Source organism: Macaca mulatta, chromosome 4 (assembly GCF_049350105.2).
Source record: "Macaca mulatta isolate MMU2019108-1 chromosome 4, T2T-MMU8v2.0, whole genome shotgun sequence".
Lineage (NCBI taxonomy): Eukaryota > Metazoa > Chordata > Mammalia > Primates > Cercopithecidae > Macaca > Macaca mulatta.
This window is the reverse complement of record NC_133409.1, coordinates 152,879,630-152,904,520: the sequence shown is the minus strand read 5'-3', so window position 1 is coordinate 152,904,520 and position 24,891 is coordinate 152,879,630. Positions and strand designations below refer to the sequence as shown.

Here is a 24,891-nt window from a genome sequence, read left to right as displayed (position 1 = left end):
CATGAATGAAAGCATAGAGGTAGGAAAAAGTCACGGCACCTTTGTAGGAGTGTGAGGAAACTGACCTGGTTAGGCTGGAATGTTCAGGAATGGGGAAGACCAGAAGTCAACAGACTAAATGGATGACACCAAGATATAGTGAAGTTTCTGAGTCAGGAATGAAAGGAGAAGTGGTGTTTAAGGAAAGCCAATCTGGATCATTTGCACAAGAAGTACTGGGGCAGAGAGTTGGGGGTTGGAAGGAGAGAGGAGGAGAAAGAGCCTGCTGTAGATGTTCAGAAAAAAGATATAGTTATTTGGCACAAAGCTGCAGATCTCAGAGAAACATAAGATCCCAAATCTAAGAGCAAGACATTAGCCAAGGAAAGAACACCCCTGAAGGTGACAGCTAGCAATTCCTGCATCCCAGATGGAGTTAATGTCACCAAGAGAACTTGTACCAGGAGTGGGAGGAGACTGACAGTCCCCAGGGTCTCTCCACAGGAGAGAAGTCAGTTATACTGAAGATGCCTTCCAGGCCCCCCTTGGTCCCTTCTGACGTGACCGCAGATGATCGGGCTGGGGTGGGAGTCTGAACAGCAGATAATTGGCCAAACAAGTCTGTGAGGTCACCTGTCAAGGAAGACCTTATCAAAGAGGGACAATAGTAATTAACTGAAACCATCAGGTCCTCTTGGAGATTCAGAAGGGATCCTTGATGAATGTGTCATTAGTTGGCAAGAAGAGCAGACACAGAGAGAATCAGAGCTGCATGTGCAGCCACGATGTATTGGAACAGGTGTCCACAACCCATGCTACTGAGAGCCGCAGGAAGATCCAGTCTTCACGTTTCTTTGGACTTCGAGCCCACTTCTTACCGGTAGGTCCTGGGCATACAACATACCAACGGTCATGAGCAGAGACTCAGGAGCCGAACCACAAGAATTCAAATGCTGGCTCTGCTACTCACTATCGGCTGATTTGAGACCAGCTGCTCAGCCTCCACATGTCTCAGTTCTGTTATGTACAAGATAGGCATATTAATAACAGCACCTACCTCCTAGGGTTGTTGTGAGGATTAAATGAGTTGATATATACAAATATTTATTATGGTGTTTGGCCAAAATGAGTTCTATGTGTGTTATTGTTATCAACATTTTTGGAATCTCTAGTTCTTCCTACACGAACAAGTGGTGACCCCACCAACTCACTCACCCCTGACATAGCTTCTCACGAGGACTGGCTCATGGTGGAAAATCCCATTTTCCTTATTTCTGCCCTTATAATAAACTTACCTATTATTTGAACTAACTTGAGTGGGTCTCACTTCTTTGCAATAGAAAGGGTTGCTACCATGTAAGCTGTGAAAAATGAGATGTAAACTGTGGACGTTACAAGTGTGCAACAGTCCTTCAGAATCGGAAAGAGCAGCTGGGACTCTGGGGCCTCTAGACTTGAGCACTTCCTGGGGAGTGAACCCAGAGTCCCACTTCCGGCCAGCAGAGCGAGGAGGTTCATTAAGCTGCCTTATCTTGAAGTTACCAGGTTTTAGGATCTGTCAACTTCCCTTGTGCTGACTCCGTACTCTGAAAACAAGTAAACTTCAAGTAAAATTACCCTAGGGGAGAAGCAGGAACTGACAGACCAACATGAGTGTTTTCACTTATGAGCAGTTTTATTTCTCAGTGTAAGACATATAAATTGTTTTCACTGACATATGACTATTAAAAAAAATAAAATAATTTAAAAAGAAGAAATATAAATTGTATTTCTGAATCCAAGTCACTTGTGGGGGTGTAGCCAGCATTAAAATAATCACCAGGACCCATGCAGGCATCTCTCTCTGAATGAGGCAGCGCAGCACAGCAGTTAAGAGTTCCTGGGTCAGACACGGATGAACTGGTTGCGTAATCTTGGCTAGTTACCAAGATAAAGTGACACAAGGTGTGTAAAGCTCCCCAACAGCAAGCCAGGATCTTCATACACATACATTTTAGAGGATAATAGTCCTTTCAAAAGACATGGCTAAAGCCAATAAAAATAAACAGAAAAATAGGATCTACTTTTGAGTGGAATCACAGGTTTGGGTGTTTTGGATATGTTTTATCATTATATAGGCACTTGTGTGTGTCTATATTTTTTTGAATATACAACATTTTAATGAGATACTGCACACTTTCAGGGAAAGCAATTCAATCTCTAATCCCTGGCTTCTGATCTCCCCCTCTTTTCTACCTGCTGAGCTAAGGATGAACAACAGAACTTCTCAATTGAATTCTAAGCTTGGGCCTAAGCACGCCGTGCCTTCTGCCTTAGAGACTGCACCCTGGATGGCTCCCCTCCTCCCAGGAGACCCAGTAGGGAGATGACAGAGCATTGTAGTTTACATCTGAGCAGAGTAAACAGAGATGATGTTAAAGAGTCTGTCAGTGAAGGGCATGATTATGCAAAATGAAATACAATATTGATAAGAACTAGAAAATAAAATATGGTCACTCTTCCATCCCATTTCTCAGATGTCACTACTGTAGTCACAACTACGGTAGTCTCAAGTCTTTAGGCTAAAGGTCATAGGTCATCCAACTTATGCCCTGGCCTTCTGGAATTCTTTTACCTAGCAATTTCTGAGCCCACAGCTGAGCTATTTGTGACCCATTTGCTTCCACTATCTCATTTCTTGACCTCAGATGGTAATCAACTGATCAGGAAGACAATTTCCCCAGGGGCTGAGTGTGGTTCTTGGGTTACGATTTATGGCTATGCCTTATGCCCGCCTGCCCCCAGGCCCTGCACCTTCATCTCAGCCAGAAGTGGCACCACCAGGAGGAAGGAGGCAGTGAGTGGTGCCAGCTGGGGATGGCACACATCTGCCCATGAGGGCAATGGAGATGACCCAGTGCTCCATGAGTCACAGGTCATCCAGCCAGTTCTCTGCTGTTTCCTCTTCTTAAGATACTTCTTCCCCTCTTTCCCTATTGACCACAGACATCCTTTAGACCACCCTTTTCAGAAAGCCATCCCCCACTCACCCTCTCCCTCCAGGTTGGGCTACACTCCTTCCCCTGAGCTCCCATAATGCTGTGGTTGGACCTCCCATAGCACCCACCATACTGTGCTGTAATTTCCTCTTTATGTTTCTCTGTCTTCCCAAGAGCTCTTTCAGATACATAACAGGTTTTTAAATATATATATTTTTTCAAATCACCAGTAGCTACCACATTGCTTGGTTCATAGTTAACACAAAATAAATGGTTCTAGAGAATGTGACTACATGAACTCTAACATTATTGGAAGAAAACAAGATGAAAAGAGGTGAGATATCTTGTTTAAAGTCATACAACTGGTTACAAGGCTTCTTCAAGAACCCAGGTCTTCTGACTTCAATCCAGTGCTCTGTCTATGCAGCTACTTCTGTGCCTAGCAAGGATGGTGGTGAGGAGAGCTGGCAGCAGCCTGAGTACCCAGGTACCCTGGCCATCCACTGGGCATTGAAGAAAGGGCTTGATCAGTAGATTGAGTGTCCTCTCCTCTATCCCTTACCAACCGGCCCCATCCCATCTTCTAAAGCAGTCATTTCTATTCCAAGTCGTCCAGGTAACTCAGCCAGGGATCAAGTCCACGTGGTTCTTGGGTTGATTTGAGTCCTGTACTTAGAGGAGGGTAGGTAACTGCCCCTTCTCAGGAGCTCAGGGAGAAACTGGACCCTCGGCCCCACAGCCCAAAGAAGGGAATGACCTTCCTAGCGAAGGAGGCAGTGAAGGTGTAGATGGGCTCTCGGGTGGCAGCATTGGTGAAGGTCACCCAGCCCACCTCATAGTCAAGAGAAACCCGCACCTGCCGGGGCTGCTCCTTCAGGGTCAGCCGTGTGGGAAAGGAGCCCAGAGCCGAGACGAAGCCCCAGGCCAGCCTCACAGCCCACACGCCCTCCTCTGGCCGCAGTCGAAGCTCTCCCTTCCGCTGCACATCCTCGCTCACCACGCCCACGGTGCAACTGCCCCCGTGTGCCAGGTCTATACTGACCACCCACGTGTGTCTCCCCCCTGTGATGCCAGTGTGGGCCAGAACACAGGTGGCCCGGTCAAAACGCTGGGGATTGTCTGGCGAGTTCTGCCATTTGTAGGAGAACTGAGCCCGCTGGCGGTCCTCGGACAAGAGGAGCTTGGGGTGGGAAGTCTGAGGGTCTAGAGAAATGTGAGCTGTGGGGATAACCAAAAGGGACAGATGTCAGCAGACATGCCATCACCTCCAAGGAAGGCCTAGAAACTCCCCCTGGGCCCCACCTGTTAGTGTTATTATTACCAAAAACAGGTCTAGTGCCTACATGGACTAACAGTGTGGCATCACCTGGGAACTTGTTTGATATACACTCTCAGAATCTGCATCCTAACAAGATGCCCAGGTGATTCGTGCACGTGTAAAGCCTGAAAAGCCTGCCTCAGAGGATGTGAAAGCTCTCGTTTAGTTCCATGTGGTCCTTGGGAAAGCTCTTCTGCTCATCGTAAATTGGTTAGTTTCCACAGCTGTGTGTGCCAGCTCGGCTCTCCTGGGGCCAATACACCACATTCTCCCCTCCTCCTGTCTCTATCCCGGAGTGCAGAGACATTTCTCCCTTCAGTCCAAACTTCATGATTCCTCCCAGCTTTCCTCCCAGGGCACTGGTGACTCATTTACAGTCTTCCCTCTTGGCAGGCTCTCTGGCTCACGCCTGGGTTATTCACTCTGCCTCAGTAATTCTGAAACTGTCAGTCTGAGGACCACTTTCTAACACCAAAAGCTGCTGCAGAGCTTTGCATTTTGTTACTTTTAGTATTCATAAATTGAGAAGCTTCCATAAATTTAGGCCCATCCATGGGTTAGAGAACCCCCTCCAACAACTCTGTGACTCCCAGGTTCTTAGGCTGGTTGATTGAGAAACGACAGCCTTGAAGGGGTCCCTTCTGTTCATTTCTTTCCCACCCACAGGCCACCCTCCTTCTGTCATCTGTGAAATGACATCTGAGAGGAAGCAGGGGTTCTTCACAGTTCTAAAGATGTGATTATAAACCCAGATCAAAGTCCCCTTTATGCAGAAGCATTCCCAAATGGACCTTATCCCATTCTGTGTTAACTTTCTATCTACTCAGCATGTGCAGATCAGGATGTGAGCTTTGTACCACGAATGTAGTATGTGTATGTGCTTGTCCTTTCTTCATGGTTCTCCTGAGAGCCTTACAAAGAATGTGACACACATCCACACATATATACACACACGTATTCTATACAAGCACATATGTGCATATATAATATCTATGATGTGCATATGTATGCATGGGTGTATATTATGACTATTGTAGTGCCCAGATAGAATCCTGCAAAATTGTCTCTCCTTTTCAAGGACTTCTCATTCTCTCCCATCCTGACATAGGCTGCTTACCTGGCTCATAGTCCAACTCAAAGTGTAGTTTTTCTGTAAAGAAAATAAACCAGGATGAGATTTTATTAGTTTTACAAAACTATCAGGCACTTAATGATGAGGAAACTGAGGCCCAGAAGAGGGAAGCGACAAGAAGAAGAATGGAAGCTGGAATCCTCTAGGCCAGTGGTTCCAAGCTTGCATCAGAATCATCTGGAGCACTTTTGCTAAAACACGCCTGTTTCAGATTCAGGTGCTCTGGGGTGAAGCTGAACATCCGTATTTGTAACAAGTTCCTGGGCAATGCTGCTACTGCTGTGAGCCCCACTGCCCTAGCCCTGAGCAAACAGGGACCATGTCTGCCTTGCTCACCTCTGTACCCGCAGAGCCCAGGACATAGTAAATGCTGAAGAAATATCAGCTTAATGAATAGAGAAATGGGTTCATTTATTTATTATTCCACTTGGAAATAATTTTGGGGAGAGTCAAAGGTCAGTCTTTGATTAGAGTAAAATTTCTTTCACTGTCAGGCCACTGGAAGTATTTGCAGGAAATGGACTTATGGGAAAAGTCCTTCTAGGGTGACATCACTGTGAGTGAGTCATTTAAAAATTGGTGTCATCATTCATTCTGTCACGGTTAGTGAGGAGGTGGTTGGCAGAGAGCCATATCCCATTCCTGACTCTCGTTCCAAACCCTCTCCCGCCCCTTACCACCACCACTCCCTGTTCCGGAAAAGGAAATGGAGCACAGTCCCCGCAGGACCGTCCAACTCTGAGAGCCAGACTTACAGAAGGAAAGTGAGAAGGAGGGAGGGACGGGCCAGCTACCACAGGGTCAAGATAAATACTGTGGCTGGCTATTAATTAACAATGCTCATCATCAAAAACTTATCACGTATTACAAATGTTGCTGTGGGATTTTTTAATTTATTAAGAATGATATACTGTTAATCATTATCTTTCATATTGCTTAATGACCACTGATCAGATTTGTTGAATTATTTTAAGATCAGTTTAACTTTTTCACCAGAAACATTCACCTTTATTCTCTTTCTTCATCGTCACAGTATCCTAATAGGCAGATTTTATAAAAATCTGCAAATAAGAAAATCAAGGCACAGGAACGAATAAACCTTTCCAAAGTCACACCTTTCAGCAGTGGAGCGTGGAGTCCACTCCTAAACCCGGGCTTCATGGCCACCTGTGCTCTGTGGAGGCCTGGGATTCTCTTACCCAGAAACATCTTCATCTCCCTCTGTAGCGGGAGGGCCTGCTGGGGAAAGTCCCGAATCCTCTGGCCCAGCTCTGGGGACACAGCCACTGGTTTCCGGCACTTTCTGGTTTCACATCTAGGGGCACAGAAATGATTGGGTCAGGGAATTATCATCCTTAATAATGTCTCCAGACTCAGCCGGTCATCTTCTAAAACGGCATGAAGGTGCTAGTTCCCGCAGGCAGACATACTTCCTATGGATGAATCCCACTGCCCATTTTTGGGCATCTATGGGTATACCTGAGAAGGCATTTGGGTATATAGAGGTTTATACATAAATTTACATTCTTAAGTGAGAATGTTATATACTTGTGTGGCAATAACTAGGCATGCGGTACATGCGTGTATATTTATATGGAAAAAGAAAAGAGAGAAATTATATTGCTTACCTTATTAGAGTGCTTCTGATATCCTAGGAGAAAGAGAAACCAGGGATTCAGTTTCCAGCTTCTCCTTTCCATTTTTTCTTTTTTAAATTTTTATTTTATTTATTTATTTTTTGTTTGTTTGTTTGAGAAAGGGTCTCACTCCGGTGCCCAGGCTGGAATACAGTGGCGTGATCACGGCTCACTGCAGCCTCAACCTCCTGGGCTCAAGGGATCCTCCCACCTCAGCATCCTGAGTAGCTGGGAGTACAAGGGTGTGCCACCATGCCTGGCTAATTTTTTTTTTTTTTTTTTTTTTTTGTAGAGATGGGATTTTGTTATGTTGCCCAGGTACCTCCCACTTTTCTTATGACTGGAAAATACAAAATACATTTCTAGCCCTGAACAGGAAAAGGATACCAGATGTGTAGAGTCACAGAGCATTAGGACTCACCCACCTCTGGAGATCAGAGCCCAAAGCCTTTATTTTTTAGATAAAGATGATGAGGTGACCTTCCCCTGCTCATTAGAGGCAAAGTAAGTCTCATACCAAGGTCTCCTGTTTCTCAGTCCTGAGGGCATCCTTCTAAGTCATGCTGCCTTTCCAATACCTTGTGGGGACCCCAATATCTCTCCTCCAGTGTGAGGAAGTGAAATAGACCAGCACAAACTTCCTGACTGGTGGATGGTGACATGCAGGCTATAGAGAATGGTTTGCAATGTACTTAATACTTTTCCAAGTGCTACTTTCACTTCCATCTCACTGTTGGATCCTCACAAAAGCCCTGTGAAATATTTAAGGGAAGTATCCTCCCTTTTTGGCAGATGGTGGGATGGAGAGGCGGAGACCAAAGAGCAAAAAGTGACCAGGGAACACTTGGAAAAGCATGAACCAGAACTGAGACCTTCTGGTCCTCTGACCCACCTCCCATCTGGGATACAGAGATGTGTGAGTCAGGGAGACATGACTTAGGCAAGGCAAAGATACAAGAGTCACAGGACAGCACAGGTGGGGCAGGGTTCAGGTTCAGGCCTCACCGTCAGGAGCTCCCTTGCTGGCCTCTCATTCTTCTCCTCCAGTTCTTCAATAAGAGTACTAAACCGGCAGATCTCTCCAGCAACCAGGAAATCAAATTCATCCTGTTGCTTCAAGATGTCTCCATCCAGGCTCTCCAATTGTGCTAAGAGGATGCTCTGCTGTTCCTCTAGAAACTTCCTCAGGTATGTGAACTCAGAAATCACTTGTTGTCTCTTGGTGGACACCTGAGTCTGAGGGGGCAGGAGGAGAGCCCAAGAGAAAGTTTGCTTCCTCCTTCTCCCTCTGCTCCTCTTCCTTCTACCCTGTCCCCAGGTGGATCTGGAACTGCACCATGGTTTCCTCTTCACCTGTCATCCCATTTCAGGGAGCAAGACTCACAGTGCTGTCTCAGCACCATCTGCTGCAGCTTCTAAAAGGGGGTAGGGCTTAGAGGAGGTGTAGGAGGAGGTGGTGGGGACATCCTACCTCCTGTCTTGTATGAAAAGCACATTATATGCACAGCCCCGAGCTACTTTACAGTCACAGTCTCATTTAATACTTACAGTAATTCAATGAGATCATGATGATTTTTACTCTCCATTTTACAGATAAGTAAACTGAAGTTGGAGAGTTGCTTGAGGTCATAGAGTTAGTGTCAGAGTCAGGATTTAAACTCATAATAACTTCAAAGCCCTATAATCTATGTTGCCTCAGTTTCAGGAAGACATTGGACCGTGAGGAAGGGGAGGAACCTGGGGAAGGGGTGATGACTTACCAGGAGGACTTGCATCCTTTTATTTTCTCTTGACTGGATTTCTTGAATCTCCTCTCTCTCTTTTCTTAGACATTTAAGACACTTATGTATTTGTTCCTGGGGAGAAGGAACATAAAATACTCAAGATGGATATTTATTTGTTCAGGGTTGTCTTGTCATCTGACCCTCTGCCTCCAGGAATGAAATGGCCCCAGGAGAGGAGTCTCTTCCTTAGCTGACAATCCCCGAGCCTTCACCACCCTGACAGCTTCCTCCCTTTAGGTCTGTTCCTCTTGATTTGTCTCCAAGACTTTGGGTCAGGACTTTCCCCTTTCTCCTGTGCCACTAGAAGCTGTGACTTGGTTTTCCCACTTGAGTCTTTCTTCAGGTTAAACATTCTATTGTGTTTTGCTTCGGTAAGTGGTATCTGGGGTCTGTCCTGAGTTTGATATGCCCTGCACTGAAATCATTCCAGTTTCCGACACATCCCAAAGGAACATGTGTAAATAATAACCCTCCCTTGTTACTGGAATCAATTATCTGTATATGACTCCAAAAGGGAGAAGAAACTTGGGTAATGTAAAAATAATTGATAAATTGTTTTCAAAATTATTTGCTCCAGAATAGAGTTAGGAACAGGTACACATACATTATAAATATGTGTGTTCAAAGATATATTAGAATTCTCACTATCAGTTGCTAATTAACTAATTAAGACATCCACACACAAACATGTACTAAAACACAATTCATAAACACAATGCATAAACAACTAAAACTAGCACACACTCATTTAATGACAGATAAAATGGCATGCCACATGTATTTACCCAACCTGAATATATGTAAACATGAATTTTTCACAAACAGGAGCTCTCAGTTACACTCACACACTCAAATACGTACATACTCAGACTCCCACACAAACACACCAGACACACTTCTAAACATGCAAACTTTAACACATATACACACTGTTTGTACAATCATTCCCTCAGATACAAACTTCAGACACACCTGATCCATGGCACAGACATACACACTCATGTTCTGGTCACTCATTCATTCAACAAGTATTTGTTGAACTCCCATTATCTGTTGGCCACAAGTGAATACAGAACACACTCAAAAAAACATAAAACATAAACATAATTTTCCATGCCTGGGTCTATTGCCTGGGTGATCATGTAAGTCAGGAGAAAGAATTTGGCCTCCGGGTGGCCTAAATAATCCACAACTCTGCTGTTTCTGTTAGTGCTGTCCAGTCCACCCTGGGATCCCCCAGTTCCCTCTTCCTACCCTATAGGGAGCCGCCGCATCCTCTAGGAAGCGCATGGTGTGGGCAGTGTGCTCTCCAGCCTCCCGGCACACCACGCACAACTGCATCTCATCATCCTCACAGAAGAAGTAGATCTTCTCTCCGTGCTCCTGGCAGGCATCCTCCTCTCCCAAACCCAGTGTGGACACCAGCTGGAGGCGCTCGATGTTCTCCACCACGTTAGCCAGCTGCCAGTTGGGCCGGAAGCTCCCAGGACGGAAGGGTTCTTTGCAGAGTGGGCAAGTAGGGGACTCCTCCAGGTCTGGGCCTGGGATCTCACAGTAGCGAGTAAGGCAGCCCCGGCAGAAGTTGTGGCCGCAGTCGATAGTGACCGGCTCCCTCAGGGTACCCTGGCAGATGGGGCAGTTGACTTCATCTGCCAGGCTAGTCACAGAGGCAGCAGAGGCCATGCTGCTATGGCTTCCTCAAGGCCACCCTCTCTGCTTGGCCACGGGGGAAGGGCTGGGCCACACACTCACACACCCACATGTGCACATGGCTGGACACAGGGACATATTAAATATGCACCAGCACCCATATCGTCACACACTTGCATATCTGGCAGCCAGGATTCTATTCTCCTGCCAACAGCAGAGATGGGAAATAGCAGAGGAAAGGAAGGAAGAGGGGCTCACAGCATTTCAGAGGTGATCTTAGATGACCATAACCAGGGGCTGGCCATTCCTTTCTGTCCATCCAGATACACTCACAGTAGAAGGAAAGTGGTGATATGTCAGCTGTCCACTGTCAAAAGAAATATTCTTTTGGGGGCAGGTGGGAGACTGGGCCACAGAGTGGAGATGCCACTCCAGCCTTCCTGCAATATGGCCAGCTGTCTCCAAAGAGATTGGAGGTATCAGCCAGCCCAGGGCTTGCCCATCAGCAAGCAGGAGAGTGTGAGGCTCAGATAAGGTCCTTGTGCCAGGGTGTACACTGCACCAGCAACTGAAATGGAGATGCCTCAACTGGCCTGTCGCAAGCCTCGAAAGAGGCTGGAATATTCCCTATGCTGGGGAGGAGAAAGAAAACTAGCAATGGCCAGAATTTATTTACGATGACGGTACATCTTACATTGATATAAGCAATTTAAAAGTATGATCTTATTTTTGTGTCTGCTCTGCAACATCAGTGCTATTAGGATCTCCATTTCATAAATGAGAAAGCTGAGGCCCAGCCAGGTTATTCAGCTTGCCCAAGGCACACAAGTAAGAAGGTGAGTGACCATAAATAATATGCTGTCAGATCTATGTCTTCCAAGCAATGTCATTCAACATAAATGCAATGTGAGCCACATATGCAATTTAAAATTTCCTAGGAGCCATATAAAAATAGTCTAAACAGGAGAAAGTAATTTTAATGATTTTTTTATTTGGTCCTATATTTCCAAAATATTATCATTTCAGTATGTGATCCTTATAAAAAGTTATTAATAAGATATTTTACATTTTTTAATTTGTGCAAAGACTTTGAAATCCAGTGTGTTGGCCAGGCGCGGTGACTCATGCCTGTAATCCCAGCACTTTGGGAGGCCAAGGTGGGTGGATCACAAGGTCAGGAGATCGAGGCCATCCTGGCTAACATGGTGAAACCCCGTCTCTATTAAAAATACCAAAAACAATTAGCCGGGTGTGGCGGCGGGCACCTGTAGTCCCAGCTACTCGGGAAGCTGAGGCAGGAGAATGGTGTGAACCCGGGAGGCAGAGCTTACAGTGAGTCGAGATCGCACCAATGCACTCCAGCCTAGACAACAGAGCGAGACTACATCTCAAAAAAAAGAAAAAGAAAAAAAAAAAGAAATCCGGTGTGTATTTTATATATACAGCACGCCGCCATTCAGACCGGCCACATTTCAGTGCTCAGTAGACACATGTGACTGGTGGCTTCGGTATTGGACAAATTGGCTCCTGGGCTGCACTGGTGGCAGGAAGAGCAGAGATCGGGTGGGAAGGGGAGGAGATGAAGTGATTAGAGTAAAAAGGGAGCAACCACAAGGGGCTAGGCTGATCACCCAGTGGGAGAATGGGGGAAGGCCTGGTTTTATCCACAGATGTGAGCGCGTGGATGAAAGACCGTGGCAGCTGATCTTGGTCCTGGCGTCGGGTGTGGGAGGAGCATAGGGCTTTACTCCAGGAGACTGGGATCTTCCCTGACATGATACTTTCTAGCCCCATGACCTCTGGAAAGTCACTTTACATTTGGAAAGTCAGTTTACATTTCTTTCTCTGTAAAAATGAAGGTAATAATGTTTGTCTAGAGGGTTATTAAAATTGAATGTAGTAATATAAAAATACTAAACCCTAGATAAATGTGGCTGAAACTGTTTATCTTTTTGACTAATCATTTTCTAACGTGTATCAACATAAATCATTTGCATTACGGTTTCTTGCCTTCTCCCTGCTACAGTGAAAAATAAATAAATAAATAAATAAATAAATAAATAAATAAATAAGATCGTCCAGTGTTACCCGAACCCCTGCGGGGACTGTTGTGCCAGGTGGTGGGGGATTTGGGACCATAGGAGGGGCCACCATGGGCAGATGTGGCGAGGGAGGAAAGGGGAGAAGAGGGGTCCCGATGAGCAATCCTTACACCCGACCCGCAGTGTCAAAACAGCGTCCCGCCCACACACTTCCCACAGAATCTCCCGACGTCCACACCTCTCACTCCAGCTTGGACTTTGATGCTGTGGGCACGCCTCAAAGCTAGAAGTTTATGGCACCCACCTGCTCAATCTGACAGGAAGCGTCTGCTCCCCACTTCTCCCCAGCCACTGTGGTCTAGAGATTCCAGGAAACCCCGGTTCCCTGTGACCTCATGGTGTGCTCTGTTCTCCACCCTAGGGACCAGAAGGAGCCAGGAGTAAAGAACTGGTTTACTTGGCCGCCACTGGGAAATTCTGGGTAATTCAAGACGCCCTGGAATTTGGACCCACTCCGCTGATAGGTGGTGGCCAGGATTCTAGGGAGCACAGGAGGCGGAGCCGGGTGGCTTCCTTGTGCTGGCATTCCTGTCTCTCTCTCTCTCTCTCTCTCTCTCTGCCTTGCAGCCCTTTCACTCTGCGATTCGTGTAAGTGTGACTCGATTTCAGGGAAAGGGAATTCGCGTGGTCTGAGAAGGAGGCCGGAGTGGACGGGCTGGGGAAGGCACCGTGATGCCCTCAACCCCGTCCCTGAAGGTGGTCCACGAGCTGCCCGCCTGTACCCTCTGTGTGGGGCCGCTGGAGGATGCGGTGACCGCTCCCTGTGGGCACACCTTCTGCCGGCTCTGCCTCCCCACGCTCTCCCAGATGGGGGCCCAGTCCTCGGGCAAGATCCTGCTCTGCCCGCTCTGCCAAGAGGAGGAGCAGGCAGAGACTCCCATGGCCCCTGTGCCCCTGGGCCCGCTGGGAGAGACTTACTGCGAGGAGCACGGGGAGAAGATCTACTTCTTCTGCGAGAACGACGCCGAGTTCCTCTGTGTGTTCTGCAGAGAAGGTCCCACCCACCAGGCGCACACCGTGGGATTCCTGGACGAAGCCATTCAGCCCTACCGGGTAAGAAGTGTGACTTTACCTAGGGCCTGTTTGGGGCAGGATGATGTCCTGTTATGATGGGAGGAAATCGGGTGGGGATCTGGATGAAAGACCTGGCTTCCACATCAGGGAACCCTAAGGTTATAGGGACTTTCGAGGCATTCCCAGACTGAAGGCAGATAGGCTCCACCTTGGATGTGTGCTAGTTCCTGGTCTGGGGGGAACTTCAGCTCCAGCTCTCAGAGGACCCCTCAGAGATGGAGTGCAAAGAACTGTAGCCTTGGCTTCACTCACTATGGAAAGAAAGCTGCAGTGCAAGTGGAATCTTCTGCAGATTATGGGCAGGGTGAATTTGTTCTCCCAGGATCCAGACTGGAAATGGGATTTCTAGGGCCCTGACTGCCAGGGCGCAGAGGGGAGGGAGGAGCTGGGGAACCTGCTAGCACTACTCTCCTTCTTGAGAAAGGGAGGGCGGCAGTCGTCCAGAATTGTGAGAATTTTCCATCTGATCTTGGGGCACTTTTCCGTCAGCCTCTCAGATCTCTCCCTTGTCAACCAGTCACCAGGTCTGGAAGTGGTTTCCTTAGAAACATCTCCCAAATCTTTAATTCTGCCTTATCCTGTCAGCCAGGTTCTCCCTATCTCTTGCCCAGACTTTGCAGTCTCAACTGCATTCCCTGTCTCCATTCCCACCCTTTCCAGTCACCTTTCAATCTGCTGGGAGACAGATCCTCCTAAAACACAAAGTCACTTCTCTGCTCAAAATCCTCCCATGTATCCCTAGTGCCCAAAGAAAGTCCAATGTCTTTTGCAAGACATTCAAGGCCCTTTGTAGTCGGGATCCTTCCTCCCCATCCAGCCTCATCGCTCAGCCACCCTCCTCAAGGCACCATATGTCTAGCCAGACTGAGCTGCATTTGCTGTTATTTTCCCGAACTGTCTTATTCATTCCTGCTTCCAGTACTTTTTGAACATAGTCTCTTCCTCCTAGAATACTCTTCTCACCTTCTTCCACCTCTCTCTTTTTAAGTATACAATTCAGGGCCACTAAGTCTTCTTCTTTTATAAAAAAAAAAATTTTTATTATGTTTTAAGTTCTGGGATACATGTGCAGAACATGCAGGTTTGTTACACAGGTATACACGGGCCATGGTGGTTTGCTGTACCCATCAACCCATCATCTACATTAGATATTTCTCCTAATGCTATCCTTCCCCTAGCCCCACATGACCTGACAGGCCCTGATGTGTGATGTTCCCCTCCCTGTGTCCATGTGCTCTCATTGTTCAACTCCCACTTACAAGTGAGAACATGTGGTGTTTGGTTTTCTATTCTTGTGTTAGTTTGTTGAGAATGATGGTTTCCAGCTTCATTCATGTCCCTGCAAAGGACATGAACTCATCCTTTTTTATGGCTGCATAGTATTCCATGGTGTATATGTGCCACGTTTTCTTTATCCAGTCTATCATTGATGGGCATTTGGGTTGGTTCCAAGTCTTTGCTATTGTGAACAGTGCTGCAATAAACATACATATGCATGTGTCTTTATAGCAGCATGATTTATAATCCTTTGGGTATATACCCAGTAATGGGATTGCTGGGTCAAATGGCATTTCTGGTTCTAGATCCTTGAGGAGTCGCTACACTGTCTTCCACAACGGTTGAACTAATTTACACTCCCACCAACAGTGTAAAAGCATTCCTATTTCTCCACTTCGTCTCCAGAATTTGTTGTTTCCTGACTTTTTAATGATCGCCATTCTAACTGACATGAGATGGTATTTGATTGTGGTTTTGATTTACATTTCTCTAATGACCAGTGATGATGAGCTTTTTTTGTGTGTTTGTTGGCCGCATAAATGTCTTCTTTTGAGAAGTATCTGTTCATATCCTTCACCCACTTTTTGATGGGGTTGTTTGTTTTTTTCTTTGCAAATTTGTTTAAGTTCTTTGTAGATTCTAGATATTAGCCATTTGTCAGATGGATAGATTGCAATTTTTTTTTCTCCCATTCTGTAGGCTGCCTGTTCACTCTGATGATAGTTTTTTTGCTGTGCAGAAGCTCTTTAGTTTAGATCCCATTTGTCAATTTTGGCTTTTGTTGCCATTGCTTTTGGTGTTTTAGTCATGAAGTCTTTGCCCATGCCTATGTCCTGAATGGTATTGCCTAGGTTTTCTTCTAGGGTTTTTATGGTTTTAGGTCTTACATTTAAGTCTTTAATCCATCTTGAGTTAATTTTTATATCAGGTGTAAGGAAGGAGTCCAATTTCAGTTTTCTGCATATAGCTAGCCAGTTTTCGCAACACAATTTATTAAACAGGGAATCCTTTCCCCATTGCTTGTTTTTGTCAGGTTTGTCAAAGATTAGATGGTTGTAGATGTGTGGAGTTATTTCTGAGGCCCCTATTCTGTTCCATTGGTCTATATGTCTATTTTGGTACCAGTACCATGCTGTTTTGGTTATTGTAGCCTTGTAGTATAGTTTGAAGTCAGGTAGCATGATGCCTCCAGCTTTGTTCTTTTTGCTTAGGATTGTCTTGGCTATGTGGGCTCTTTTTTGGTTCCATATGAAATATAAAGTAGTTTTTTCTAATTCTGTGAAGAAAGTCAATGGTAGCTTAATGGGGACAGCATTGAATCTATAAATTACTTTGGGCAGTATGGCCATTTTCACAATATTGATTCTTCCTATCCATGAACATGGAATGTTTTTTCCATTTGTTTGTGTCCTCTCTGATTTCCTTGAGCAGTGGTTTGTAGTTCTCCTTGAAGAGGTCCTTCACATCTGTGGGCACTAAGTCCTTTTCTCTCCCTGTCTATTCAACTGGAAATTTATCTTATCTTTCAAGGTGCACTGTAAATGTTTTCTGCTTTCCAAACCTTCCCTTAGGACTACAGGCAGAGCTGTCCTCTGTGTTCCCATCTTACTGTGTGTACCTCTGGACTACTGCATTTGTCTGTCTGTATTTTAGCCACTCGACACTGACTTCTTCCTGAGATGGTGATCTCTCTTTAGGTACAAGGACTGGGCCTTTTCCACCTTTGAATCCCTCAGCACTTAACAGTGTGCCCAGGATGTGATAGTTAATAATTGTGAGTTGAATTATTAATTCAGTCACCTCTATCCACCCATTCTTCTCTCCATAGGATCGTCTCAGGAGTCGACTGGAAGCTCTGAGCATGGAGAGAGATGAGATTGAGGATGTAAAGTGTCGAGAAGACCAGAAGCTTCAAGTGCTGCTGGTACAGGCCACTTCACTGGCTACCTTTTCCTTTGAAGGTTTTCTTAAGAGACTCTGGGGAAACCTGTTGGCTGGTATCTGTTTCCTGGCAAACTGTTCTCATTCACCTTCCTGTGGCTGCACAAAGGCATTTGGGATCTCAGACCATGGGCACTAGAAGTGGTTCTGATGTCTTGCAATCCAAGATCCATCTTATATATCACATTTTACAGAGCAGAAAACTGAGGTCCAGAAAAGCAATGTTCCCAAGGCCACATAGCAAAGTGCAATTTCATAATGAACCTGGATTTCTTGACCCTTAATTCATTGTTCTTTCCATCTTTGTCTGTCTGCCTGAACACACCACCTTCAGATGGGAAGCTTGGGGTCAGAAGGTGTATATTAGTGTCTGGATTCTAGTCCTGACTACAGGCTGACCTTGAGGACAGTAGGCTGATGGTGTGGCTACATCTGGGTCCCTCATGCCTCTTTTTTCATGCTATAAAGTTATGGAGGAATCGCAGTGTGAGGATTTCTAGTACCTTGACCAAGGAGAGAGTGTGGGGACAAAACAACTTCTCCACTATCCCTCAGCTCTCATCAAAGTATGCCCTGTAGTTGGTGATTTCCATGGCTAAAACCAAAATTACACACTCTCCCACTAAGTTGTGTTGACTCGTATCACAACTTCCTTTTGCCTTTAAGAAATGACTACAGTCTTCCCCCCTAACTTTAAGAAGGTATAGTAGGGTTAAGATGGTATTGTAGTTGTGGAAATATTTTTGAAAACTTCAACATAATTCTGAGAGCATAATGTAGTATTATTATTAGAATCTCTAGCAAAGACAGTAGCACAGTCCTCATCACTTGTAAGTTCATCCTGAGAGCTTTCTACTTCTAGGTGTTTTAGTAAATAGAATAAGTTTTGGAACTAGTTACTCTCTATCCCTGTTAATCAAGAACAAATATATGGATGATCATCCTGGAAGCTATCTCTGAGCCCCTTCCTAACCATGTCTACTTTTTATCCCTTGCAGACTCAGATTGAAAACAAGAAGCATCAGGTGGAAGCAGCTTTTGAGAGGCTGCAGCAGGAGCTGGAGCAACAGCGGTGTCTCCTGCTGGCCAGGCTGAAGGAGCTGGAACAGCAGATTTGGAAGGAGAGGGATGAATATATCACAAAGGTCTCTGAGGAAGTCACCCGGCTTGGAGCCCAGGTCAAGGAGCTGGAGGAGAAGTGTCAGCAGCCAGCAAGTGAGCTTCTACAAGTGAGAGACACCTTATTACTTCATGTGATAGGAGAGGGACTCCACGGGGAAGGGGGTGGGCACCATGCTGTGGGCTGGAGAGAGGCAGGAAAGGGAAGTAGAGAGAGGTTAAGGGAGTGCAGACCCAGAGGGGCTGGAGAATTGCCCAAATCATACACTGTGGTCAGGTTAAGGGCTTTAGGGTCAGACAGTCTTGGATTTGAATGTTGGCTCTTCCAATCGTGTGACTTGACTGAGTCTCTTAACCTCTCTAAGCATGGGGAAAACAATAGCACCTCCCTCACAAAGTTGTTGCAGAATTATAAGAAACAATCCATATAAAATGCTTGGCATGGTTACTGGTACACAGAAAGAACTCAATAACTGGTGTCTGCTGTGGTTATGAATATGTGATACTGGTTCATATCAGGTCCAGCTGATAACTGAAGACAGGCCCCTGCTCTCCACCACCTCCTAATCATTGCAGACACAACCCACCCCCAAGATAAGGCTGAAACAGGGAAACCAGCACAAATGAACTGACTACAGAGACCCAAATTAGTAAGAAAACATGGTGTTAAAGAACAATCTAATGAGTAGGTAATTAAACAGGACAACTCTCTGCAGAAGGAGAGTTTTGAGCTCATATTTTAAGGAAAAAAAGGATGTACAGAATCCCTGACAGGAAGGACTTATGGAAACTAAAGGTATGTTCTTATCTTTCTTTTGTAGGACGTCAGAGTCAACCAGAGCAGGTAGGGCCCACTCCCCAGTCCTGCCTCCTTTTACTCAACATCAAGACTGAAGGCGAAGGGGCAGGGTCACTTACTGCCACCCACTTACTTCCCCTCTTCCAGGAAAGCAAAGGCACTCTGGCAGACACATTGTCTCATTCAACCGTCCACAAACAGTCCAAACTCACTAAAGATTTGCGTTCTAAAGGTTCATTTAAATTGGTTGGTACTGGGGACACATTTTTCCCCTAGAAGTGAAGTTATAAATAATAATCATGTTTTTAGGTTGATCCAGGAACATTTATTTAATCTATGAAATTATTAGTACTTGAGTCAGTATCTAACACCATTTAAAATGTAATTCAAAGGAGGAATACTTTCTGTAGACTATGAGAAGCATGGAAACTGGGAATACCAGCCTACTCTTTCATTCATTCATTTTTTACACACATCTCTAGTTTCCTTCAGGATTTTCTAATGCTACTATAAAAGGACAACCACCAGGAGCCAGAGGCATTGTAAACACATGGCCTTTTCCTTCCCTGTCTGCTATAAGCATTAGCAGTCTGCACTGAGATGAGGAGAGGTGTAGTGACTAGGGAACACTTGTTACGTGCTTTGTGCCTATTTACGTGCAGGGAAGATAAACCCAGGGTCCGTGAATCAGGAAGTGTCTCCAAACATGCTTTTCAAAGAGCATTAGAGGTTTAGATCTAGAAGGGCTTGGGGATCTTCCAGTCTGATGAAGAAACTGAGACCCGGGGGGTGAAGAGTGTTCAAGGTAACGCAGCAAGTGTCTGATGAGGACTGAGCTGGGACCAGAATCAGGAGTTTTTTTCAGTGCAATATGTATTTTCGTTTATCCTTTTTTTTCTTCCCTTCTAGCCTCTTTTCCTTTACAAATAGGAGCATACACAAGGGTAGTTTAAGGCTGTTTCCAAATGGTACCCTGTTGCCCTCTAGAGGTGAAAAGGGGTAATGATCTCTGTCCCTCGGCCCCGACAGACCCAAACATTCTCCTAAAGGGGCCTACCTCCAATTCTTGAGAAGTAATTATAATTAGTTCCTCTTAGGTTTAACTGAAATGCCTACTACTTTAGTAACTACACATTTCCAGCAAAAGTAAAGAAACGATACTCAATCTGATTATTCACCACAGACGCCAAGATCATTCTTTAGTCTGATTTTAGCCTCACTTGGTCTCACCCAAACATTGTTTTTGGAATTTGGACCTAACTGGTTACCAAACCTGTCTGCAGGTGTGAGATGAAGACTTTTGTGAGTCCTGAGGCCATCTCTCCTGACCTTGTCAAGAAGATCCGTGATTTCCACAGGAAAATACTCACCCTCCCAGAGATGATGAGGATGTTCTCAGGTAAAGGGGAAGGGGCTGCAGTTTTCCCCAGTCCCGTTAGCTGCCCTCCTGCCTTCCACCCATCTCCATCCTTCTCTGCCCTCGAAACCCGTCTCAAGACATCTTCCCTCCCCAGAGCCTTCCCTTAGTGATCTCAGTTAATTCAGGGGCACCATTCCTAGAGCATCTCCTCCACTCCCTAAGGACAGGTGCGGGACTGAGATTCCAGGAGGGTGAGGACCACTTCTCCTCCACTAGACCACAGCAGAAGCCAAGGCTTCTGTCCTCATCTTCACATTGTATTCAAGACACCTTGCCCCTGGGGGTGCCTATAAGAAGTAATAAGTCACAGATCTCTCTTTCTATTTCTGCTTCCCTCAGAAAACTTGGCGCATCATCTGGAAATAGATTCAGGTAAACAGCTTGGGACTTGGGGAGTCATTCTTCCATTCGCCCATTCAGTCCATGGCAGCAAACAGAGCAATAAAATGCATGAATTCTGGAGCTTGATTGCTTGAGTTCTCTGAGACACTGGGCAAGTTATTAAGCCTCTGTCCCACAATATTTTCTTCACCAGTAAAATGAAAAAAAAAAAAAGAAAAAGGTACTGTACCTGTCCCATAAGTAGCTGTGAGGACTAAATGAATTAATACCTGCAGAGAGCTTAGTGTATTACCTGACTCATAGTAAGTGCTCAATTAATGTCATCTACTTGTATAGATATTACTGGTTGAAAAATATTTATCAAGTCCTAGTTTTTTTAGCAGTATTGTGCTGGACTCTTTATTGATTTGAACAAATGTGCAATTTTTTTAAAAATCACATTTATTTTTAAATTGGTGCTTAATTTAGAAATTGTTTCCATAAGCATCACCTCACTCACTCTGGTATAGATCAGTGCTTTTCAAACTTAATATGCAGAAAGGTCTCCTAGGGATCCTGTTAAAATGCAGATTCTGATTTAGTAGGGTGGGATGGGGCCCAATATTCTGCATTTCTAACAAGCTCCCAGACGATGGGGATGTTGCTGGTCCCTCCCTCTGCACTTTGAGAAGCAAATCCTTACAGCACCACTGGCTGATTAGGTAGAAGGGCGGTTCAGAGAAGTGGCCCAATGGCAGGCTGCCCAAGTCCAGTATTCCTTCTGCCTCCCACGCGCGTGGCCTGTTCTAGGAACATCTGTGGTGGCTGCCCGCTGTTGATGTCTGCGCTCTCCTCCCTCTAGGGGTCATCACTCTGGACCCTCAGACCGCCAGCCGGAGCCTGGTTCTCTCGGAAGACAGGAAGTCAGTGAGGTACACCCGGCAGAAGAAGAACCTGCCAGACAGCCCCCTGCGCTTCGACGGGCTTCCGGCGGTGCTGGGCTTCCCGGGTTTCTCCTCGGGGCGCCACCGCTGGCAGGTTGACCTGCAGCTCGGAGACGGCGGCGGCTGCACGGTGGGGGTGGCCGGGGAGGGGGTGAGGAGGAAGGGGGAGATGGGCCTTAGCGCCGAGGACGGCGTCTGGGCCGTGATCATCTCGCACCAGCAGTGCTGGGCCAGCACCTCCCCGGGCACCGACCTGCCGCTGAGCGAGATCCCGCGCTATGTGGGCGTCGCCCTGGACTACGAGGCCGGACAGGTGACCCTCCTCAACGCCCAGACCCAGGAGCCCATCTTCACCTTCGCTGCCTCTTTCTCCGGCAAAGTCTTTCCTTTCTTTGCCGTCTGGAAAAAGGGTTCCTGCCTTACCCTGAAAGGCTGAAGTGGGGCGCGCGAAGGGCGGCAAAGCGGAGACAGCGGCTCCCTGGTATCCAGGTCCGCCCCTGGCCAGCGCGCGGCCCGCGTGAGGCGAAAGGACAGGGGCTTGAGTCTCGAACAGCGGTTGTTTATACTTTATTTATCTTAGGCCCTCAGCTCCCTGACTTCCTGAGCCTCTCTGTGACGCTCCGGCCTTCTCTGCACCTCCGAGTGCAGAACCACAGGCGGGCTCAGCTGTGCCTAGGGCAACAGCCAACCTAGGAGCCAGCGGGCTTTCGGGGAAAAAACAGAAAAAGAGATCTAAAATAAAATGTTTAAACTGTTTCAGAATAATCATCGTGGGAAATCCAGGGTGTTGCTGGACTTGCACTAATTTATACAGTTCACTTCGTACTTTGACACACACCTGAAGATGCCTCCACCTTTGCACGGCTTAGGGCCTCTTCATCAGCTCTGGGTGGACCCCAGGGCCCCTTCCTTTCCTTCCCCTTCTGGTCATTTCTCTGGACTGGTAGAGTGCCCTAAGAAAGTGTGACTCACAGACCTCTGGATTCCATATGCCCAATTAGTGCTGATGGGACTGAAGGAAAGGCTTAAATCCAGTGGAAGCTGCCTGTGTTGGCAATTTAGGGCGGAGATGGCTGGAGGGAGTAGAAGCAGAGAGGAAGGGTGATGATCCCTCTGTGACCAAGACACAATCCTGTCCCTTCTTTTAGTCAGGACACCCCTGATGACAGACTATGGGACAATCACCAGGCCCCACTGTTTAATAAAATGAGGCTTTTGCTCAGGTCTAACCTCTCAAATATTTGTCATTATTGCAGTTATTATGTGGACACAGAAACAGACCACAGGTAAAAATAACTTTACAAAGCAAAGTATGAATCACTATACAAGTGATGGTTTCCCCAACCCCTACCCTTTCTCCTCTCAAGTTGAACACTCACATTCTCATCCTTCCACCCCAACCTCTGAAAAAAACCTGCCTTCAACTCCAATCCAGATTCCCTGTACTGTAAGACAATACTCTATGTACAAGAACACTTTAGTGTCAGCACGGTGGCTCACGCCAGTAATCCCAGCACTTTGGAAGGCTGAGGCGGGTGGATCACTTAAGGTCAGGAGTTCGATACCAGCCTGGACAACATGGTGAAACCCTGTCTCTACTAAAAATATAAAAATTAGCTGGGCATGATGGCAGGCACCTGTAATCCCAGCTACTCAGGAGGCTGAGGCAGGAGAATCACTTAAACCAGGGAGAAAGAGGTTGCAGTAAGCTAATGTCGAGCCACTGCATTCCAGCCCAAGTGACAGAGTGAGACTCCATCTCAAAAACAAACAAACAAACAAACAAAACAGGCTGGGTGTTGTGGTCATGCCAGTATGCCGAGGCAGGTGGGTCACCTGAGATCAGGAGTTCAAGACCAGCCTGGCCAACAGGTGAAACCCCATCTCTACTAAATATACAAAAATTAGCTGGGTGTGGTGGCGGACACCTGTGATCCCAGCTACTTGGAAGGCTGAGGCAGGGGAATCACTTGAACCCGGAGGCAGAAGTTGCAGTGAGCTGAGATTGCACCACTGCACCCCAGCCTGGGTGACAGAGTAAGACTCCGTCTCCAAGAAACAAACAAACAAACAAACAAACAAAACAAAGAACATCTTCATTATTGCGTGAGCCCTGCTCCTAAAGCATGGGTCAGATGTTTCAAAGGCACTCAAAGAGTTTGGACCATATGTGAATTTTATTTAAAAATTGTAACATGGCCGAGCACAGTGGCTCACTCCTGTAATCCCAGCACTTTGGGAGACCAAAGTGGGTGGATGACGAGGTCAGGAAATCAAGACCATCCTGGCTAATACGGCGAAACCCCGTCTCTACTACCAAATACAAAAAAATTAGCCGGACACTGTGGCAGGCACCTGTAGTCCCGGCTACTCAGGAGGCTGAGGCAGGAGAATGGTGGGAAGTCAGGAGGCGGAGCTTGCAGTGAGCAGAGATCGCACCACTGCACTCCAGCCTGGGAGACAGAGCAAGATTCCGTCTCAAAATAAATAAATAAATAAATAATAAAAATAAAATAAAAATAAAAATTGTAACATGAATCATTGTGATGTAAATAATTAACCCTAACTTGACTGTTGGACAAATAGAGGTTCTTGATATAAAAGAAACCAGACAATGTGGGGTTTCTTCTGCCCCCTCAATGTGGTGAGCAGAGCCATCCTTGTCCGACCTAAGTGGCTTGGTAGTCCAACCTAGTAGTAGTAGTAGTAGTAGTAGTAGTAGTAGTAGTAGTAGTATTGCCCAGTGCTTATTATAAAAGTTGTATATGCTCATGGTTAAGAAAATTCAAACATTTTCAAAGTGTACAGATAAAAACCTCTTTCCCCACCCACTCAACTCTTCCCCTTGCCACTCCCCATAGTTAATCATTGATATCAATTTTTTGTATATCCTGCAAGCTTTGAATACACATATACATTGTTTTCTTTTTTTTTTTTTACATAAATTAGATTATGCCATAAATACTCTTTGCAACCCCTCCAAAAAAAAACTATGTGCGACACATGCTAATTGTAACATTGGTCAAACATTACACAAGGCTATAAAGTTAAAACAAATTTGTTTTAATTATATCTTCATTTGAACCTTACAACAAGCCTGTGAAATACATAAGACCTATTTTGTTTTTCTCATTTGGTGGTTGAGAAAACTGGCACACAGTAAATGAACTTGTCTAACAAGTTTCACAGCTGGTCCTTGTGACCTGCTGAAGTAGAATCTACCCGTCCTGGAGCTCAGCGCAGTCACCTTTCCACCACACTCAGACATCTAAAACAGACACATCCCAAAGGGGCTTTGTTTCATTTGTTACCCACTGAATTCATGTTTTAGACAGACAGGGCATTTTTGGTTCCGTATGAAACAGAAAAAAAAAAAAAGAAGAAGAACCGATGAACCATAAGCACACTGTATTTC

The 24,891-nt window shown here is 45.9% G+C and overlaps 2 protein-coding genes across 3 annotated transcripts; one reads left to right on the top strand and one right to left on the bottom strand.

Annotated features, from left to right (window-relative positions):
* Window positions 1–1,633: 1,633 nt before the first annotated feature.
* TRIM10 (tripartite motif containing 10) lies at window positions 1,634–12,126 on the bottom strand. 2 transcript variants are annotated; one of them, XM_028846778.2, is made up of 8 exons: window positions 10,083–12,126; window positions 8,805–8,900; window positions 8,050–8,280; window positions 7,036–7,058; window positions 6,607–6,722; window positions 5,393–5,425; window positions 4,000–4,175; window positions 1,634–3,460 (listed from the first exon to the last, which is right to left on the bottom strand). In XM_028846778.2, the coding sequence occupies exons 1-8, from the start codon at window positions 10,509–10,511 to the stop codon at window positions 3,377–3,379; spliced, it is 1,188 nt and encodes a 395-aa protein (XP_028702611.2). In that variant the 5' UTR covers window positions 10,512–12,126; the 3' UTR covers window positions 1,634–3,376.
* A 1,126-nt stretch (window positions 12,127–13,252) lies between these two features.
* TRIM15 (tripartite motif containing 15) lies at window positions 13,253–21,912 on the top strand. Its single transcript, NM_001114948.1, is given in 7 exon segments — window positions 13,253–13,633; window positions 16,761–16,856; window positions 17,872–18,102; window positions 18,814–18,836; window positions 20,075–20,190; window positions 20,551–20,583; window positions 21,395–21,912. Coding segments are annotated over 7 exon segments (1,398 nt in total).
* Window positions 21,913–24,891: the final 2,979 nt, after the last annotated feature.